Raw genomic sequence first — 20,907 nt, forward strand, 5'->3', positions numbered from 1 at the left:
GACGAGTCCGCCTCTGGGTCCCCAGTTTCTGCTTCCTCCTCGGAAGACGTGACAGTGGGATTGAGGAGATCCTCAAAGTATTCCTTCCACCGCCCGACAACATCCCCAGTCGAGGTCAGCAGCTCTCCACCCGCACTGTAAACAGTGTTGGTGAAGCACTGCTTCCCCCTCCTGAGGCGTCGGACGGTTTGCCAGAATCTCTTTGAGGCCGTCCGATAGTCCTTCTCCATGGCCTCTCCGAACTCTTCCCAACCCCGAGTTTTTGCCTCTGTGACTGCCCGAGCCGCGGCACGCTTGGCCCGCCGGTACTCATCAGCTGCGTCAGGAGTCCCACGAGCCAACAAGGCTCGATAGGACTCCTTCTTCAGCTTGACGGCATCCCTTAGTTCCGGTGTCCACCACCGGGTTCGGGGATTGCCGCCGCGACAAGCACCACAGACCTTACGACCACAGCTACGAGCAGCCGCATCGACAATAGAGGTGGAGAACATGGCCCACTCGGAGTCCATGTCTCCAACCTCCCCCGGAATCAGGGAGAAGCTCTCCCGGAGGTGGGAGTTGAAGACCCCCCTGACAGAGGGCTCCGCCAGACGTTCCCAGCAGACCCTCACAATGTGCTTGGGTCTGCCAGGTCTGTCCGGCTTCCTCCTCCGCCAGCGGATCCAACTCACCACCAGGTGGTGATCAGTTGACAGCTCAGCCCCTCTCTTCACCCGAGTGTCCAAGACACGCGGTCGGAGGTCAGATGACACGACAACAAAGTCGATCATCGACCTCCGACCTAGAGTGTCCTGGTGCCATGTGCACCGATGGATGTTCAGATCGGGGAGGCCGTTCCTCCCAATCACGCCCCTCCAAGTGTCACTGTCGTTACCCACATGGGCGTTGAAGTCCCCCAGGAGAACAACGGAGTCCCCGGTTGGTGCACTGTCTAGTACCCCTCCCAGGGACTCCAAGAAGGCCGGGTACTCTGCACTGCTGTTTGGCCCGTAGGCTGACACAACAGTGAGAGACCTGTCCCCGACCCGAAGGCGCAGGGACGCGACCCTCTCGTTCACCGGAGTGAACCCCAACACGCAGCGGCTGAGCTGTGGGGCAATGAGCAAGCCCACACCAGCTCGCCGCCGCTCCCCGCGGGCAACGCCAGAGAAATGGAGAGTCCAACCCCTCTCAAGAAGTTGGGTTCCAGAGCCCGAGCTGTGCGTGGAGGTGAGGCCGACTATATCTAGCCGGTAACGCTCAACCTCCCGCACAAGCTCAGGCTCCTTCCCCCCCAGCGAGGTGACGTTCCACGTCCCCAGAGCTAGTCTCCATGTCCGGAGATCCGGTCGTCGAGGTCCCCGCCTTCGACTGCCGCCCGGATCTCTCTGCACCCGCCCCGGTTCTGTTCATTATATTTATGGACAGAATTTCTAGGCGCAGCCAGGGGCTGGAGGGGGCCTGGTTTGGGAACCACAGGATTTCATCTCTGCTGTTTGCAGATGATGTTGTCCTGATGGCTTCTTCGAGCCAGGACCTGCAGCAGGCACTGGGGCGGTTTGCAGCCGAGTGTGAAGTGGCTGGGATGAGAATCAGCTCCTCCAAATCCGAGGCCATGGTTCTCGACCGGAAAAAGGTGGTTTGCTCTCTCCGGGTGGGTGGTGAGTCTCTGCCCCAAGTGGAGGAGTTCAAGTATCTCGGGGTCTTGTTCACGAGAAGGGAAGGATGGAGCGGGAGATTGACAGGCGGATCGGTGCAGCGTCTGCAGTGATGCGGTCGCTGTATCGGTCTGTTGTGGTAAAGAAGGAGCTGAGCCGGAAGGCGAAGCTCTCGATTTACCGGTCAATCTACGTTCCTACCCTCACCTATGGTCATGAGCTCTGGGTAATGACCGAAAGGACAAGATCGCGGATACAAGCGGCTGAAATGGGCTTCCTCCGCAGAGTGGCCGGGCGCACCCTTAGGGATAGGGTGAGGAGCTCGGTCACACGGGAGGAGCTCGGAGTAGAGCCGCTGCTCCTACACGTTGAGAGGAACCAGCTGAGGTGGCTCGGGCATCTGCTTAGGATGCCTCCTGGGAGGTGTTCTGGGCATGTCCCACCGGGAGGAGGCCCCGGGGAAGACCCAGGACACGCTGGAGGGACTATGTCTCTCGGCTGGCCTGGGAACGCCTTGGGGTCCCACCGGAGGAGCTGGAGGACGTGTCCGGGGTGAGGGAAGTCTGGGAGTCCCTGCTTAGACTGCTGCCCCCGCGACCCGGCTCCGGATAAGCGGAAGAAAATGGATGGATGGATGGATGGATGGATAATAAAAATGCCTGTAATGAATAAATCTAAGATATGTTTAACGTCCCAGTGGAACGTTCTAGGCAAAGCAAACCTCTCTATGCACAAAGGCAGATGATGCCATGAGGCCGTTACAGGTCAGATCTGTGGAGAGACAACCCACTCACAGTAAGGATGCATGTTATGGAGCAATGAGAGCACCTGTAATTAAACAGATCCAAGATATATATTTAACATATATAATTCCATACTGTGGAAGATTCAGGGCATTCCAGAAACCATTAAAGGCTTTTTTGCTGTTATACAACTCAATGTAAGAAAATAACTCCAAGACATAATGTAAAAATATATAATGGTAAAAAGTACCAGGAGGGGGCACAAGCTTTGCATCTGCCAGGAAAAGAGAAGCAGTTTGTATCCGGTAAAAAAAAAAAAAAAAAAAAAAAAAAAAAAAGTTAAAGTAAATTAAGTGCAGTGGAGACAATTTGAATTGTGATAGGAGCACATTTAATGAGACGCCTATTGGGGAACAAGTGTTTTGAGATTTGGAGAGGGACTCACACTTAAAGAACTTAGATTTGTGTTAAGAGCTGGAACTAGAGTTTTCTTGACCAATCACTTTACACCGACAAAGACCCCGACAGTTAGGATTAGAATGGTTGCACACACAGTCTGCTATACTGATATTATACCCCATTCATTTTAATAGGAGAGCAAAGTAAAGACAGCACAGACAAAGGTTTGTTGTTTATATGTTTGTTATATTTGGAGTATTAAAAGTCAATAAAACTGACTACATTTTCTAAAATCATAAATTGTTGTAACTACACTGTAATGAATGCAATTTGATGACAGAAATGCTTTAAACAAATCTGTTGATAATTTGAGGAAAAAAACTGTGCAGGATTTTCACCTGTGTCCCAGCAATCCTAAATTCAAACTGCATTTTCTGAGACTTAGAGACAAATAACTTTTACAGAGGATTACTGAAACAAGTGTGAATGAAACTAAATACAACTCCATGTACATTTTTCATAAGAGAACGATAAGGGAACAATATGGCAACGATCTTTCGCAAACCAGAATGCACACTTCTTTAATACTTTACGAAGATGTGAGTCTTGTCAGTGAATCTGACATGTATGGTCCGTTTGTATCGGAAAAAGGGGCCTGAAAGTCATGACGGATTTCTGCAGAATCAGGGAGCCAAGCATTAAACTCTGAAGGGAGAAAAATTTGACTACATTTGCAAACTATAGGTGATCAATGAGCTCCTTTGTTTCACATGTGTCACAAAAATTCTAAACAAATCTGATTCGAAGATTATGTTTGGTTCGGGCTTGAGACAGCACAGAGGGAATGGGAACCAAACTTATATCAATCTGTATAAAAATACAGTGAAATATCATTCTGGATTGCATTTGCCAGGCAAATAACATGGTTAGAAGCTGATGAAGTCAGTTTTGCATAATATGAGTCCTTTAATACATTATTATGTGGTTGCTATCATTTATGCTAATTTAAGATACACAACAAGACTTCTACACGTGGCTCTGGTGTTACTCACGTGTGGTCGAGTGGTGGTCAGTCGCCAATACAACAGAAACACAAGAAAATAAAAAGCATGTAGGATTAGCACAGTGTTATTGTGGACATTTGCACATGACTCATGTTGGCATGGCTACATAAAATATTTTAGCTAAATTAACACAATTTGTTAATGTATATGTCTAACATGAACAAAATGTGTCAAAACTACACAATATGTTTGTGCAGAGTCAACATGTGTAAGTTGGTTTAATGTCAAATCCAGTGTGAAATGAACAGCCCCCTGACACTATTTGTTAGACTTAAATCTGAGCTTTATTTTAGCGCAAGCTGACCATAAAGAGGTCACTTTGCTGGAAAAACATCAGATTTGTGCTGCTAAACAAGTCTCCCACACATAACACTTAGCCTGGGATCAACTCGTATGGATCCCAGGCTTCTGAAAATTAGTTGTTTAAAACCATTTTGAGGTTTTTCTTGAGTTTTCAGAAATCTTAAAACTTTTTGAATGAGGTTATATTCTCAGATGGGGTGCAAAAGTCTAGTAATGAAATTGTATTCTCATAAGAAATGTAGGCCTTCCAAAGACAACTTCAGAAATGGTGAACCTGATCATTTCTATTAGTGGCTTAGTGTAAACTCACTATATTACAACAAAAATCTGCATTTTAACAATAACAATGTTGCAATGTCATTTGAAACCCACCGATATTAATAATGCATTTGTTTGAGCATTTGTTTAGCCTCTTTTAACAGCCACTGTATTAAAATTGGTTGCGCTATTCAAATGTTCTTCTTAATGAAAAGACTTGGATTTTCCAAAGAACTGACTCTGACTCTCACATTCTAATTGTATGTGTCCACTCACTGAAAGCATGAAATGAAATCTGAAACTTATTGTGTAAATAGGCCTTTTTTCAGCTTTTAACCATGTTATACTGTTGTACCTTCATCAAAAACATGCCTGGAGCTGTATTTTGTTTCATTCATGCTTGTTTCATCCATTAATCCAAAGTCGTCTTCTCTGAGCACTCAAAAAAAGTTTATTTTGCATTTTGCCTGGATTGTTGTGTCATAGATACAAATCCAAACTTCTCCTGTGCAGCCCATGAACCATCACCGGATACATTTTATGGTCAAATTGTGTTCACAGTGGAACGAGAGGTGCATGAAACACAAATGTTCGAATAATTTAAAGGCCCTATACCCAATTTCTTCCCCACGTATCCACACAACAAAATGCTCTTGCCCCAGCACAGATATATTGTATAAGCTCCTTTTGATGTCAAAATAAGTCTACTGTATACTGTCTGCATCTAAGTAGAAAGCATTTTGTGTCCAATAATCAGGAAGTGTGCATTAGCATGAAATTTTTTGTAGCCTTACCGTCATGGCAAAACTCATGACAACACTCGTGAAAAAACATGTGGAGACATTATTTAGAAACAAACGATGTTCAGAATGTGTAAGGGAAGCGAGGAAGTTTGTACCATTGCAAACCATTTAAAATAGTGTACTTTGTTACATTTTCCTCCTCTATACAGCTGGTAAATATAGTCTTTATCTACACTGATCTTTCCTTAACACACTGTACATACCAGTTATAGTGAGTTATAAAGTACTCGAGTCCACATCAGTGCTTCCTACCATCTCCATCATCTTGTGAAACGGCATCGTACATCACAGGGGCAGCACCTCAGTTCTGTGTGGTACAACTCTCCCACCAACACACACACCACCCACCCCGCTCTTGAGTGTCTGTGCCGGGGAGGCCGACCTGCCAGACCATTAGTGAACTTGGACAAGGGCAGCTCACACCGGCTACTTGTCCGTCCGCTCCTGTTGCCATGGTGACCACGTGGCGGCATTGCTCGCTGCCGCCCTGAGTCCGATGCTTATTAGGGCCTTATGGAGAGGAAAGAGAAGAGTAATAGAAGAGGGCGCGGGAGGAGATCAGGTACAGCAGAGGTTTAGGGACTGCACCTGAGACAAGCATTGGTGGACATGACACTACATTTTCACACATCTTTCCCATGTTAAGTTTAGCCAAGATGCATTGTCTTCAAATCCACATAAATAAAGCAAACACAGAACAATAGACAACATTCACACTATACAATACAATATCATAAGATTAGAAGGCCCTCTGAGTTTATCTTCCCCAAACTTATATTGGTAAATTATTGACATGAAGTTGAAAAAAAGCAAACCTATATATATCAGAAAGTACATAAAAGCAAAAATGTAACTGTTTTCAGAAAAAGGAGCAAGGTGTTCATATAGGTTTAAAGACTGATGCCTTAAACAAGTCGATCGATGTCATTGATTGGATTGAGAAGAGCAGGTTGTTCCAGTCATTTGGATTTTTAAGTTTAAATGCTGTGCAGCCTGTTTATTTAATTTTTTATAGGAACATTCAAAAACAGTTGTTCATTGTGAATTTAGTTATATGCAGCTCTAAACTAAATCAGAAACTCTTTTAGATGAAGTGGGAACTTTAAGTAACATCTAAGTAACACTTCTGGGTATAAGAGATTACCATTTTAGTGAATACATTTGACAATGGTGTGTTTTGTGTCTCAGTACAAACCTGCATATACTGTTATAAATAACATCTGTTGATCGAAGATTAGATGCTGAGGTGTTCTGATAAATTACATCTGCGTAATTAAGTATTGGTAGATGTAACTGTGAGGCAATTCTTTTTCTAATATGTAAAGTAAAGCAGTTAATACTTGACTATAGTATTCCTCAGCTGGTAAGACACTTTCTTTATAACTGAATCTATGTGTAATTTAACACTGAGTTGTAAAACAATACCAAAATATTTAAACTGGCTAACTTTTACAACTGGGTTTCCATCAGTAAAGCTAATTAAGTATTTGTGGATTTTGCAGAATAGGTCTGCTTTAAACATATGGAGTGTCACCACCAGGACAGTGAAGGGTGTAAACATCATTGCTCATAATATTAGAGATTAGATTAAAGGAGGTTTAGGACTTGCACGCAACACTGCACAAACACACTCCATTCTTGCCCTATCACATAGCAAAGAACGTACTATGAATATATATTGTGTAGCATGTTCTCTCAGATTAAGCTGTTACAGATAACGCTGAGGTGAATCAACAGGATGAGTAATGAGCAACAACTCCAAATTTGGTCACACCAGCGAGGCACCTGGGGGGTAGAGGAGTGCCGGAAGGAAGAAGAAGATGTCCACACCCAGCAACTGAATATTCATGATTTATGTTTAAATGTGGCGCGCAGGGTAAGGCACTCAGATCAACACGGGAGCGCCCCTGAGATCTCCGTGCACGTACTAGGGACAGCATCGCGCCTGGCTTGTGTTAGTTTGGGTGTATAGGGCAGGGGTCACCAACCCTGTGCCCGCGGGCGCCATGTCGCCCCTAAGCCCCACATGAGTCACGCGCAGACCGGTTCTAAAAATAGCACAACTCACTAATGAGCTGCATCTAAAATTTAATTTTATTCTGTTGCTACATTTTTTTTTATCACCCTTGCGTTTATATAGATTTAAAAATGACAATATCTTAAACATATGTTCATTATACGTGAAGTTTAGATAAGTTAAGGTGAACTTTGACCTACTCACTTCAAAGGTCAGTATTGTGCGCGTGACAAAACCAGTGCTCCGCTCGCGAGCGCTGTGAGGATGCGCTGAATGCAGTTTCTTACTCCAAAACATGGTAGAAAATAAAGAGATCACTTTCACAACGATTTAAGACTGTAAAAGAAACCTGCGCGTATCTCATCTGCGGAGCAACTGTGGTGACGGCAAAGCGGCACAATGTGGAGGGACACTTCACTACGTCTCACAAAACTCCACACTAACTACCCACGGGGACGCGCATTCCCCACGGGGACGCACACTATGGGCAGAACAAGCCTAGAGCTAAATGCAGCTTTGGGTAAACAACAGGCTTTTTTCACGACACCGGTGAAAAAGTCAAACAACGCAAAAGGGATTTACTTAAAAATATGTAAGCTTATTTTTTTCTTTAACATTACATAATTGATAACTTTATGAAACATGGTGCAATGTATATTATTTATGTTTTGTAAAAAAGGTTTGTCAATGGATAGTGAAAATGGGACACTTTTCCTATGAGATGTAGTGATGTAACTAAGACTACTAAGATTAGTAAAGTTAAAGTGCTGAATACTGATATCTGTTTCCCTCCTTGCTCATTGTTGATAATTATTTTGAGAAATCATTAATGTGATCAGTGTCTTGCAACATGATCAGTGTGTTCACATAGATGATTATCATTTATCATTATTAATAATGTATAACTAAAGGCACACTGAGAAAATTTGTTATTTCAGAAGAGCGATTACTGCGTAATTAAGTATTGGTAGAAGTAACTGTGAGGCAATTCTTTTTCTAATATGTAAAGTAAAGCAGTTAATACTTGACTATAGTATTACTCAGCTGGTAAGACACTTTCTTTATAACTGAATCTGTGTGTAATTTAACACTGAGTTGTAAAACAAGACCAAGATATTTAAACTGGTTAACTTTTACAACTGGGTTTCCATCAGTAAAGTTAATTAAGTATTTGTGGATTTTGCAGAATAGGTCTGCTTTAAACATATGGAGTGTCACCACCAGGACAGTTACAGCAGCTGTAATTCACTAAACTAGAGTTTCGAGCAATAACATCTTTATAGAGACACCTCAGCCGGTACTAACCCATCAACCACATTTAAGAGGTAAAAACTTTGATAAAAGTCATTGTTGAGTGTGGAAACCTTTTGGTGTTTTATTTTAGATCGTAATTATCGTGCAAAACTGGCAATGCTTCAATAGCTTTAAGTGAGCCACGTTTTTCAGCCCCTTATGATATTTTTTCCTTTCTTTTTTAAAGAGGGAATATTATGCAAAATATTTTTTTTAGCTTTATGCCAATTTATAACATTGTTCCCTCATCAAAAACATGCCTGATGAAGTTTTAGATGTCATCCATTCATGCTTGAGTAATTTAGCGATCTCTCCTAGGTACTATTTGATCCCTCTTCACAGGTTGGTTGTAAGATTCTGTACGTCAACCATGCTCCCACCCAGCAATTCTCCATAAATATATAAAAGCATGATGCAAACCTGTACACAGCAGCTTGGTAAACATGTGCAGTAGTTGGATGCACGGTGATTGTGTTATAGAGCTCTGAAGGTGGAGTGAATTAATGTGGAGAGCAAAGGGAGAGGAGACTCAGAGCATCAAAAACTGTGTAAGTGAAACTTATAAAACATGTTAATACCTTGTTTTCGGAGAATACAACATTTTCAAAACATTTAAAGGTAACAAGGTGATCTAAATAATATGTTATGTGTTAGTACTTAATATCCCATAGATGTAAAATACCCCCTGTTTGACCAGTTGACAGAGTTAACTTTAGCTTTTACTATGGATCAGACCTAGACAACTGAGGGATTACACAGACACCCTGGGTTTAAGCAGCCATATTTGTTTAGACACAGCCTGACCATGCATGTCCCTGATTGGCTAATCCACCTGTCAATCATGCCCATCTAAACTCAGGGAGATTCACTTTTGGCCCGACTAATATCTTGTTAAAGTTCTGAAGATGTGTTTTTTGGATCCCAGGCAACAGCAGAGGAAAGTGCTATGACTCAACGCACAACTCCAACTTTTTGATGAGGAAAGTCTTCGATAATCAACTAAATATAACAAAATCATTTAAAGCTTATTTTTAGTTGCCATAGACACTGACCTGCACGAACATGGTGCTGTGGGTTTGCAGTATTCCCACCTCAAATTACCACTGGCTCATTTTTCCATGTGTGTGACCTTTAAATCAGACAAAACAGGGCCCAAAATAAGCACAGAGCAGAGGACAGACGGGAGAGGAGAGGGATGACAGGAAGGCAGATGAGAGGGGGAGAAAGGGGGGATCAGGGGAGAAGAGAGGAGAGAGAATGAGAGAGGGGGGAGAGAGGTGGAGAGAAAGAGGGGATGAGGAGAGAAGAGGGAGAGACAGAAGAGAGGGAGAGAACAGTGAAGAAAGAACAGAGTAGATAGAGGCCCATAGGAGAGAGAGGAAGAGGAGAGAGAGAGAGGAAAGATGGGGGACTAGGAGGGGAGAAAGTGAGAGAGAGAAGAGCGAGAGTGAGGGACTAGGAGAGAAGAGTTGAGAGAGACAGAGGGGGAGAGAGGAGAAAGAGGCAGAGGGGGGATTTGGAGAGAGGAAAGTAGAGAAAGAGGGAGAGAGAGAGGGAGAATGTGGGAATAGGAGAGAAGAAGAGAGGAGAAATAGGAGAGGGAGATAGAAGAGAGGAGAGCAAGACAGAGTAGAGAGGGGGACAGAGGTGGGATTAGGAGAGCGGAGGGGAGAGGAGAGAGGGAACTTGGAGAGGAGAGAGTTAAGAGGAAGGTGGGAGCAGAGGAGAGGTAGGGAGAGTGAGGGGACAAGTAGAGAAGAGAGGAGAGGGGACTAGGAGAGGAGAGAGAGAGTGAGAGAGAAAGGGAAGAGGAGAGGGCAAGAGAGAGGGGAGAAGAGAGACAGAAGAAAGAGGGGATGGGGGAGCGAAGTAGAGAGGAAACAAAGAACAGAGTGAAGAGAGGAAACAGAGAAAAGGAGACAGATGAGAGAGAGAATAGAGATTAGAGGAAAGATGGAGGGGACAGAGGAAGAGAAAGAGGAGTGAGAGAGTGAAGAACAGAACACGGGGGAGCGGAATGAGTGTAGTAAGTAAAGTGTTTAAACATCATCATTTTGTTTTATATATACCATTCTAAGCATTTAAATGTGCATTGTGTAATTTTAAAGGCTCTATCATCTGCTTAGTTGCATGGAGATTTTATTGCTTATTCTGGAATGTTCCATCGCCCTCAGCCCAAGTTACAGGTCTGTATTTTCTTAGGATTCAGCTGCATCATATAGTTTTGGTCAAATGAAAAAAAAAGTCAGATGTGGTGGAAAATTTTAGGGCGATGTCAGCTCCCATTAGGCTTTTACTAAGTTGTTTTAGATTAAAATGTGAAAATTATAACATAATGATCCATGATTATGACAATTTAACAGGCTCAAGCACAATAGCTCTTCTTTAAACAAAAATGTGCTTCACATAAAAGAACAAAAAGAAATGACAGATTTAAAACTATTGTTGCTGTAGGCCTTATTAAAAATACAAATGACTTTTCTATTCTGAGCAAAACACACAAGGCATATATTTACTCCATACTTTCTCTACAGGTTAATTTTGACAGCAAGTAATATTTTTTGTTTGAAATAAATGCCAATTCAAAGAGCAAAAGAATCATCATTATAATTAGTTTTCCCATAATTGAGCAGCCATATTATCTCCGCAGTCATTTGGCTTCAAACTGCCGATGCCAAAAATGTCAAAACTAGGAGTACAGTGGCTCTTTCGCAGGACAGTGTCTAGCTCCTCTGTCCTCTGCCTCACACAAAGAGTGCCAGCGCCCCCCAGTGGAACACGAGAGATCAGACATACGTCTGGACCAAGCCTTATCCAAACGTACACACGTTAGTAGGGGCTCGAGTCAGCGCTTCAACTACTTTGGCTACCTATGTGCAAACTGTGCAAGCTATTCATTTATTATATTGCAACAATTAATCCCCCCCCCCCCCCCCCCCCCCCACACACACACACACACACACAAACAACTAACCAAATGGTAAAAAGAATGAACTTGAATTTGTCATTTTTATCCATAAAATAGCCTAAATATATTTGAAAATATTCTCTATTTTGAAGTCGCTAGTCACCATATTTGGTGTTCTTAAAGGGTACTTTTAAAATAATCATTAATTGATTGAAATCTCCCATTGTTGTGATTAAGTAATACATTTTAATATTATAGTTCGCAATAAATATGTATTTATTTATTTTTATTTTATGCTTTTCTTTATCAGTCCCACGTGCTCCTCTGGTTACCGTGGCAACCAAACGTTTCCATGGTGACACACACACACACATACGCACCACTGGTCAACTCGGGCTAACTGTAGCATCGTTCTGCTAACATTAGATCGATTAATGCCCGATTCTTCTTCTTATTATTATTATTATTATTATTATTATTATTATTATTTTTCTTAAATAAATAAAAGTTGCTAACGCTAATCTTCCGCTGTGTGTACGCGTCTTTAAAGCCATACCCTTGACACTTCACGACAGAACTATGAGAGAAGAGGAGTTTAGCACATGTACCCGGCAGGTAAACGACTTTTTATTTAACGTTAGTCAGCTAAATTCATAAGCGAGAGTTTGTTCAATTGTACAGGGTTCCCACGCGTCCTGGAAAATTATTTGCAGAGTTGCAGAATTTTATATGTGGTATTAAGCTGTAGCAGGTCCTTCACATTTTGAGGTTTTACAGAAAAAGTTCATTACTTGCCACTGAAACTCATATAATGTTGCCACTCTTAAAAATTCGGGTAGTTGTCTGTTATCTGCATAATCTCTAATGTCCTGGAAAATATATGTTCTGTCCTTGAACCTTTCAAATTGATGGAGTGGAGACTGTTGACATCACAATGAAAAGATAATATAATATTGCTAGGTTTCAGGTGGCATCACAACATTTTACAGGCCAGTAGTATTTGTATTTTTTGTTATACATTTGTATATATATATATATTTGTATTTGTATTGTTATACAGTGCCACACGTGCCACATTGGGGCGCATGAGGGGCTGGGCCAGAATATGAATATATATATATATATATATATATATATATATATATATATATATATATATATATATATATATATATATATATATATATATATATATGGGGGGGTGTTGTGTGTGTGTGTGTGTGTGTGTGTGTACACACGCGCGCGTGTGTGTACATTAGAGATTTGGCCTGTAACATGTAGCAAAGCATGATAATGCAAGGCTCATGGTACAAATTGTTTTCCAAATGCATTAATCATATTAATAATGTATTAGATTTCAGTTAAATAAACACAGCAGAAAAACTCACATTCAATTTTATCAAGTGCCAAAAGATTAACAACTTGTTGAAAAGGTAACCTGAACAAGGTTTACCCTTACCTATTTATTATAATTTGGTCATGTTTGATGGGCCGGATTAATAAGCCTAAAGGGCCATATGTGGCCCCCGGGATGTAGTTTGCCCATGTCTGGTTTAGTCACTAATAAAATTATCAGGTTCAACATTTGTAAATTTACCTTTTGGATACTTCATGGCAAAGTACAGTGTTATTAATAGGGAAATCTGGCTCTTCGTCTTCATCTAGGAGTATGACATCATCACATCCTAGAATCTGAAAAGCAAGCTGCAACCATTTAAGCTCATGTCATCCACGTTTTGTTAGACTTGAATCTGAGTTTGTTTTTTGTTTTTTTAACACACTCTGACCAAAAAGAACTGACTTAGTTGGAACTATAACAGGTGAGATGATTTTTTTCAAATTAAACAAGTCTCTCACACATACAATTCCAGTCACAAGACAGCTAGCATTAGCCAACAGTTTTTCAGTTAGTCACTCTCACCTTTTGTTTAAAATCTGGACCATGAAGACTTATATTGATCACAGGCTCTTGAAAATGTGTTGTTAAAATCCATTTTGTAATTTTTCTTGAGTTTTCAGACAATCTTAAAACTTTTGGCAGTGTTTGCTAATGTGTGCATTGTGTCACCATGGTAACAGGTAAACGTTCTGCCACACAGATACATGTAGAAAACCCCCAATGCGATGTCGCTGCAAAGTTTGTTATGCTGTGAGTTTCTTTAGCCAGTAGGCGTGGATCATGTCAGGGCCTGGCGTGGTCCAGTTATTCATACCTGATGTAACCTGATATGTGTATATACACACACATACACTCAATATACACTCAATATTATTATTGAATGTTGTCAAACCAATTATTATATATATTATATTTATATTATAATTAGCATTCTTTTCTATGAAGTTGGTTTAACAACATTCATACACTCCTTAATTAGCATTCAAAATCTATGTGAAATACTTTATCTGTGTAAAATCTGTGTAAAACTACTTTATCATCTGACATCAGTAATATCCATATGATTTTTTTTTTTTTTTCACAAAGTATTGCCTTTTTATCAATTGTACTTATGTAATAAAATAATTTTGTTTAACTCAAATTTTGACTGAAAATCAAAACATAACTGTGATAAAACGATTTTGGTACATTTTTTTTATTTTTAATATTAGTATTTACACTTAAACTTGTACTAAGGGTCCATTTATCTTTACTTATCCTAGTAAAGGAATTTGGGAGGAAAAAAAACTCTCACTGCAATTTTTCTGACAAGTATTGCAATTGTGATTAGATTTGCAATTTATGGCTTCTGTTCACATTCACAATTTAAACAGATCCAGAAGACTTGACAAAAAGACTATAAACTAATAGAAGAATCATATTTCAGAACATGTTTGTACAGATTTAAACTACAGGGTTTTAATACAGAATAAGAGAGGAGATTTTGTTGTTTGCGGAGGAAATGATGGTACTTCAAAAACGCAGCCGTAAGCATAATTGTTTTATTGCTTTTTTTTTTAAGTATTCTTTTGTCTCCCAGTTGTTCATCGATTGCCTGGCTAACTGTGGCGTACATGAGGAGCTGTGGACAGAGGACAAGCTGACTGCACTGGACACCTACATTCATGACACCTCTATCAGAACTATGGTGGTGTACTTGGATTCTAATAAGGATCTAAAAGTGAAATTGTCCGTGCCATCACAGGTACAATAAAAGTCTAAAACTGCATTAAAGCATACTCACTATTTAGCACAACAGCAAGGTAGGATTTCACTTCGAAATCAGACACAAACAGAACATTTTTCAATTGCTAAAAATTATGTGATATGTTGCACCTTTAAAGAGGGAGTGTTTTGCAAAATAATAATTTCTATATTATAATGTTTCCTCATCCAAAACATCCCTGAAAAGGTTTTAGGTGCCATCCACGTTTGAGTATTTTTGAGATCTCTATTTGAACGTTCCTTTACAGTTAACTGTAAGATTCTGTGCAATGCTCAGCCCACAAGCTCATGCTCCCAAATGACAATTCTCCATAAATATACAAAAGCATGATATAAAATTGCACACAGCAACTTGACAAACCTGATGTGATGTGCAATAGCTTCATTGGCGGAATGCACGCTGATAATGTTATAATAGCAGTCTGAAGGGTGAGTGACTTAACGAGCGAAGGGTGGGGAGGCTCAGAACTCAAAACAATAAAAGGTAACGTGATCTAAATATAAATACCCCCTCTTTAGGCTAATTGAAAAATATTCTTAATTGACTGCGATTTTATGCTTAATTCTCACATTTATTTATTTTATTTTTTTGTACTGTTTACATTTCAGAGTACTTTTCTAGCATGATGCTTTTATTTCTGTTTGAGTAATATTTTTATTGACATAACTGAACTGTAAGTTTTGGTTAATTCTCGTGCTGTGAGTAACTCTACAAGTGACAAAAGCTTTACGTTGACAATATAAAATTATTTTAACATTTGTGTTTTAATTTGTTTTATTTTTGTGTCTGTCCTTTGAAAATACTAGATTTTGTGCACTATTTAATATTTTGTCTTTCAAGTTACAGTGAGGCAAAAAAAAGTATTTAGATAGCCACCAGTTGTGCAAGTTCTCCCATTTAAAAAGATGAGAGAGGCCTGTAATTTTCATTATAGGTACATTTCAACTATGAGAGACAAAATCAGAAAAAAAAAAAAAAAAAAAAAAAAAAACAGAACTATCACATTGTCTGATTTTTAAAGACTTTTTAAGTCTTTTAAAAGACTTTATTTGCAAATTATGATGGGAAATAAGTATTTGGTCTATAACAAAAGTTCATCCCAACACTATGTTATATATCCTTTGTTGGCAATGACAGAGATCAAATGTTTTCTGTAAGTCTCCACAAGGTTTTCACACACTGTTGCTGGTAGTTTGGCCAATTCTTCCATGTAGATCTCCTCTAGAGCAGTGATGTTTTGGAGCTGTCACTGGGCAACATGGACTTTCAACTCCCTCCAAAGATTTTCTAAGGGATAGAGATCTGGAGACTGGCTAGGCCACTCCTTCATTGTCTGGGCGGTGAGTTTGGGATCATTGTCATGCTGAAAGACCCAGCCACGTTTCACCTTCAATGCCCATGCTGATGGAAAGAGGCTTTCTCTCATTCTTTCCTTTACAAGGATCAGTCGTCCTGGTCCCTTTGCAGAAAAATAGCCCCAAAGCATGAGGTTTCCATCCCCATGCTTCAAGGTAGGTATGGTGTTCTCTGGATGCGACTCAGCATTTTTTTCTCCTCCACACACGACAAGTTGAGTCTTTACCAAAAAGTACTATTTTGGTTTCATCTGACCATATGACATTCTCCCAATCCTCTTCTGGATCATCCAAATGCTCTCTAGCAAACTTCAGATGGGCCTGAACATGTACTGGCTTAAGCAGGGAGACACGTCTGGCAGCGTAGTGTGTTACTGATGGTAGCCTTTGTTACTTTGATCCCAGCTCTCTGCAGGTCATTCACTAGGTCCCCCCTTGTGGTTCTTGGATTTTTGCTCATCGTTCTTGTGATCATTTTGACCCCACAGGGTGAGATCTTGCATGGAGCCCCAGATAGGGGGAGATTATTATGTCTTATCATGTCTTCCATTTTCTAATAATTGCTCCCACAGTTGATTTCTTCACACCAAGCTGCTTAACTATTGATTCAGTCTTCCCAGCCTGGTGAAGGCCTACAATTTTGTTTCTGGTGTCCTTTGACAGGTCTTTGGTCTTGGCCATAATAGAGTTTGAAGTCTGACTGTTTGAGGTTGTGGACAGGTGTCTTTTATACTGATAACAAGTTCAAACAGGTGCCATTAATACAGGTAATGAGTGGAGGACAGAAGAAGAATTTACAGGTCTGTGAGAGTCACAAATCTTGCTTTTTTGTAGGTGATCAAATACTTATTTTACCTGATTTCCTAGATCCCCCCCCCCCCCCCCTTTTTTTTTAAATGGGAGAACTTGCACAATTGGTGGCTGACTAAATACTTTTTTGCCCCAATGTACATTAACTTTAAATTATAAAGTATAGCATGCTATGACAATTACTCTATAAGATATTCTTGCTTGAATAGTCATTTTCCTATATATATATATATGTGTATATATATATATATATATATATATATATATATATATATATATATATATATATATATATATATATTCCACCTATAAATATATAGTACCTGCATATATCCTAAAATTGTGACATTAAATTTGGGCTGTACAATATGAGAAAAAAACATGCAATATTTGATAACTATGTTTGCTATTGCGATAACGATATCATTGTGCTATCTTAAATACAACAAGTAACACAATAACTTCAGTTCAATTAAAACATAACAAAAATCACATACATTTACTAGTCAAACTGGGCCTAATGTAGGACTTAATTTTGCTTTCGGAAAAAAAAAAAAAAACACACTTCTGTAAAATGGAGTATTTTGTATTGTTGCAATACATTCATTTTGATTATTGCGTCAGCCAGTATTGCAATATCAATATTTTCTCAATATATTGTGCGGCTCTACATCAAATTTGAGAAACTTATTGCTGTTGTTGTCATGTTAACAGTTCTAGTTACAGTAATAAGGTGTTTTTATCCCTTGCATGTTCAGAATGCTGATCTGGCCTACTTTATCCGAGTCCCAGGAGCCCTCATCACCCCAGAGACGTTTGACTGTGTGGTGCAGTTTGGCACGATGCACAGCGGGCCCAAGAAGGCACTGCTGCAGCACATGGTGGGTTCACATGCACCTCTCATTTCCGTAACCTCTAACTGGGAGAAGAACATGAAGGATCACTACATCAACAACTTGCACTGCCTACTCGCCGATCTCACAGGTTTGTGTCATGGCACTTGCCATAGTGCGGACTGTACAATTAGTTGATTGATCGAAAAAAATAATGATTAGATGAATCAATAAGAAAACACTTATTAGTTGCAGCCACGTTACCGATGATGTCACAACCTTAGAGAAACAAATCGGCACATGGCACGCATTCTACATTTAAACACCCGAATGTGTATTGTGTATATTAATATTACAGAATGTTACAACTGGAAATGAGGTGGTTTTTTGATAGAGGAGGGCATACTGGTTTTGATTTATCCCATAGTGCTTTGCGATGTGATGTCACAATCTGTTTTTAGCAACTGTGAAAAGCGCTGTCTGTAAGATGTTGATATATTCTAGTTATGTCGTAACGGTGGGTGTAGCGGACCAAAGAGTGCAGACTCGGGGCAGATTTACGGTGTTTATTTACAAAAGGTGCAGAAGACAGATCAGACAGTACACTTATCACACACGGGGACAGGGAGCGGGAGGCAGACCAGACGGGCGTAGGGCAGAGCGGGCAGGAGACATCCAGGGCCGGAGCCCGACAGGACAAGGCAGGAGTAATCCAGCAAGCGGGAGCCAGGGCAGGTGACGGGAAACAAGCCGGAGACCAAGACAGGACAGGAGGCGAAGACACACGCAGGATCCCGCAGACAACAACAGGAAGGACAGGGTGAGGACCGCAGACGTCTCGTCTCGCGCCGAGTGTCTGGCCGTGTCCCAATTCGCCCACCTGGCCTTAGAATCACCATTGGAAGGGCGGTTCGAAGGGCAGTTACGTAATTTCCGGTGCGACAAGGGCTGTCCCATTTCAACCCACCCTACTGAATGCGGCCGAAAACCTGCCCTTCCCTTTGCACCGTTTCCATGGAGATCAGACGTAACCGAAGCGTGCATCCGTGCACACTTCACGCACTTCTATATCCCATCATGCACCGCGGCTGCGCAAAAAAGAGAAGAAAATGGAGTCCACTGCGCAATACACTTTCAAATGTTCGTACTGGTTTACCTCATCTACAACAGTGTGACATGAAACTTTTAAATCTGAATAAAGATAAGTACAGGCCGTGTGTTTGATGATTAAAAAGGAGGGGAGTTACATGGAATAAAGGAATGTGGAGTTATTGCTAGACAATAAGAAGACATTATTATCATTAGAAAATATTACTGCAATAAGAATAATGTAAGAATGTTCGTTTCTATTGTAAGCGTCAAAGACCAAGAGACTGAAACGTAAAGTCAGAAGGTTTAATGAGTTCCACACAGGTAATGTGAACAATGAAGCAACAGACTCTGAGGAAAGGACAGAAGAGAGTCCTGAGACGTGCACAAAATCTTCATGAGTTCCGTACATTCCATAGGTCTGCACCCCCTCGTGGGCACGTGTCATTTACCTTCGTGTTAGTAAATCAAGCCACTAGCTTGATGTAGCGCTGCACTGCTAGAAAATACCTTATAATAATCAGATGGAAAGAACTGGCACGGCATAGAAGGGAAACAGTGCCCTCTACTGTTATTAAAGTGGTGTAGCCACTGGCCAAAATACCGAACCATTAAACTGCAATATCCCACTATATGTACAACTAATCAGTGTTCTCTGGTTTATAGTCTATGAATGTAAAAATTATATTGTTACCTCTGTCTCTGTTATTACGTTTTCACAAGGTATATTTTGTTTAAGTTATGAAGTAGCTACAATTGAGTAAAAAAATCACCTCAAACGTTATATTTGCCTATTGATATTCAATCTAAACAGAAAGAAACGGCTGTGACGACGACATCTTGACTTTTCTTCTATTAAATAATAAATCATTAAAAATAACGTACGTATTGTACGTATCGTACGCTCAAAGACAGCGGTGGAAGTGCGGTCCGTGGTGTAGGCCTGTCCCACTTCAGCAAGATGGCGGCTACACTGAGGAGGGCAGATTCTCGACCGGAACCTTCAAACTACACTTTGAAGAGTACTTCGAAGGGACCCTTCAAAAGGTGCATTTGGCGAATTGGGACACGGCCTCTGGCCCCAGCTCCTCTTATGCTCTGCAGCAGGTGGAGGTAATTGCGCTGATGAGCTGCAGGTGCGCGCAGGAGGAGCCAGGAGCTCAGCCCAGCTCCGGCAGGTGAGGGAGGGAAGGAGCAGAACAGGAGGTAAAACGTGGAGCGGAAGGTGCGGATCATGACAAGTTATTTCATTTACAATATAAACTGAAGAGGACAGCAATCATTAAGGGTTTGAATTATGTGACACAATATATATGTGTGTTATGGTGTTTATGGATTTGTATTTGACCTTTGTGCATGTGCAGATGAAGTGTACAAAGATGTGGACAGTACAGTGCTGTACATCCCACTGGAGGGCCTCCAGTGCAGTCCTGAGGAGGCAGGCAAAGACAAGAAGCTTGTGCAGAGAATGGAAAGTAAGCAAACTGCCCTTATTTTGTTTTTTTCACCTTTACTAAGGACATAGTGCAGACCTATGATCCAGACCTATGTGTACTGTATCTAATGTAATACAACATGAACACTAACAGTCAAAAGATTATTTTAGCCTTCTCATTCAGTGTTCTTTTTTATGTTTACGACTTTCTACATTTTAGATACTTATAGAAATCACTACTCATACTTATAGACATCAAATATTTTATAGTTTGTAGTTTTTGTGGTTTCAGAAGCATCTACAATGTGAATAGCCATCAAAATAAAGAAAAAACAAAATGGAAAAAGTGTGTCCTTAGTGCATATCACACATACTGTTTTATTGTTTGTTTAATTGTATCGGTGGCCTGCCCTTGGGCCCTTGGGCCTTCAGTGACGTCCCACTTACACATTACAACATCACTTCAATATAAGCTAATCAAGCAACACTTTCAGGAGCATTCAAAACCAATAAGCATGCATTGTATTCACAAGTAAGTGTAGGAAAATAGGTTCACAGATACTGTCAAAAATAAAAAATGAAAATGCGACCAAAATTACACTATGTGAACTTAAACAAGTCTGTCCAATAAACTGTGCAATGTCACCGTTTCATATAAGAAACATTGCATTTTTTGACAATAGGCTATACAACAGCAAATAACTGAAAATGTGGCACAGCTGAGATTGAATGAACTTTAGTGCAGTTTTAACTGAGGTGACTTCAATGTGCCACATTATTATCAACGTGCAGGTCC

General features: G+C 40.6%; 1 protein-coding gene across 1 annotated transcript in view; it reads left to right on the forward strand.

Annotated features, from left to right (window-relative positions):
• The first annotated feature begins 14,450 nt into the window (after positions 1 to 14,450).
• dnah2 (dynein, axonemal, heavy chain 2) overlaps positions 14,451 to 20,907 on the forward strand; it is a 130,282-nt gene continuing 123,825 nt past the window's right edge. Inside the window, exons 1-3 of the mRNA XM_055228976.1 lie at positions 14,451 to 14,568; positions 17,513 to 17,738; positions 20,041 to 20,151. Coding sequence (XP_055084951.1) covers positions 14,509 to 14,568; positions 17,513 to 17,738; positions 20,041 to 20,151 — 397 coding nt within the window. The 5' untranslated portion in view covers positions 14,451 to 14,508. The remainder of the gene's footprint in view (positions 14,569 to 17,512; positions 17,739 to 20,040; positions 20,152 to 20,907) is intronic.

Source organism: Periophthalmus magnuspinnatus, chromosome 18, assembly GCF_009829125.3.
Source record: "Periophthalmus magnuspinnatus isolate fPerMag1 chromosome 18, fPerMag1.2.pri, whole genome shotgun sequence".
Lineage (NCBI taxonomy): Eukaryota > Metazoa > Chordata > Actinopteri > Gobiiformes > Gobiidae > Periophthalmus > Periophthalmus magnuspinnatus.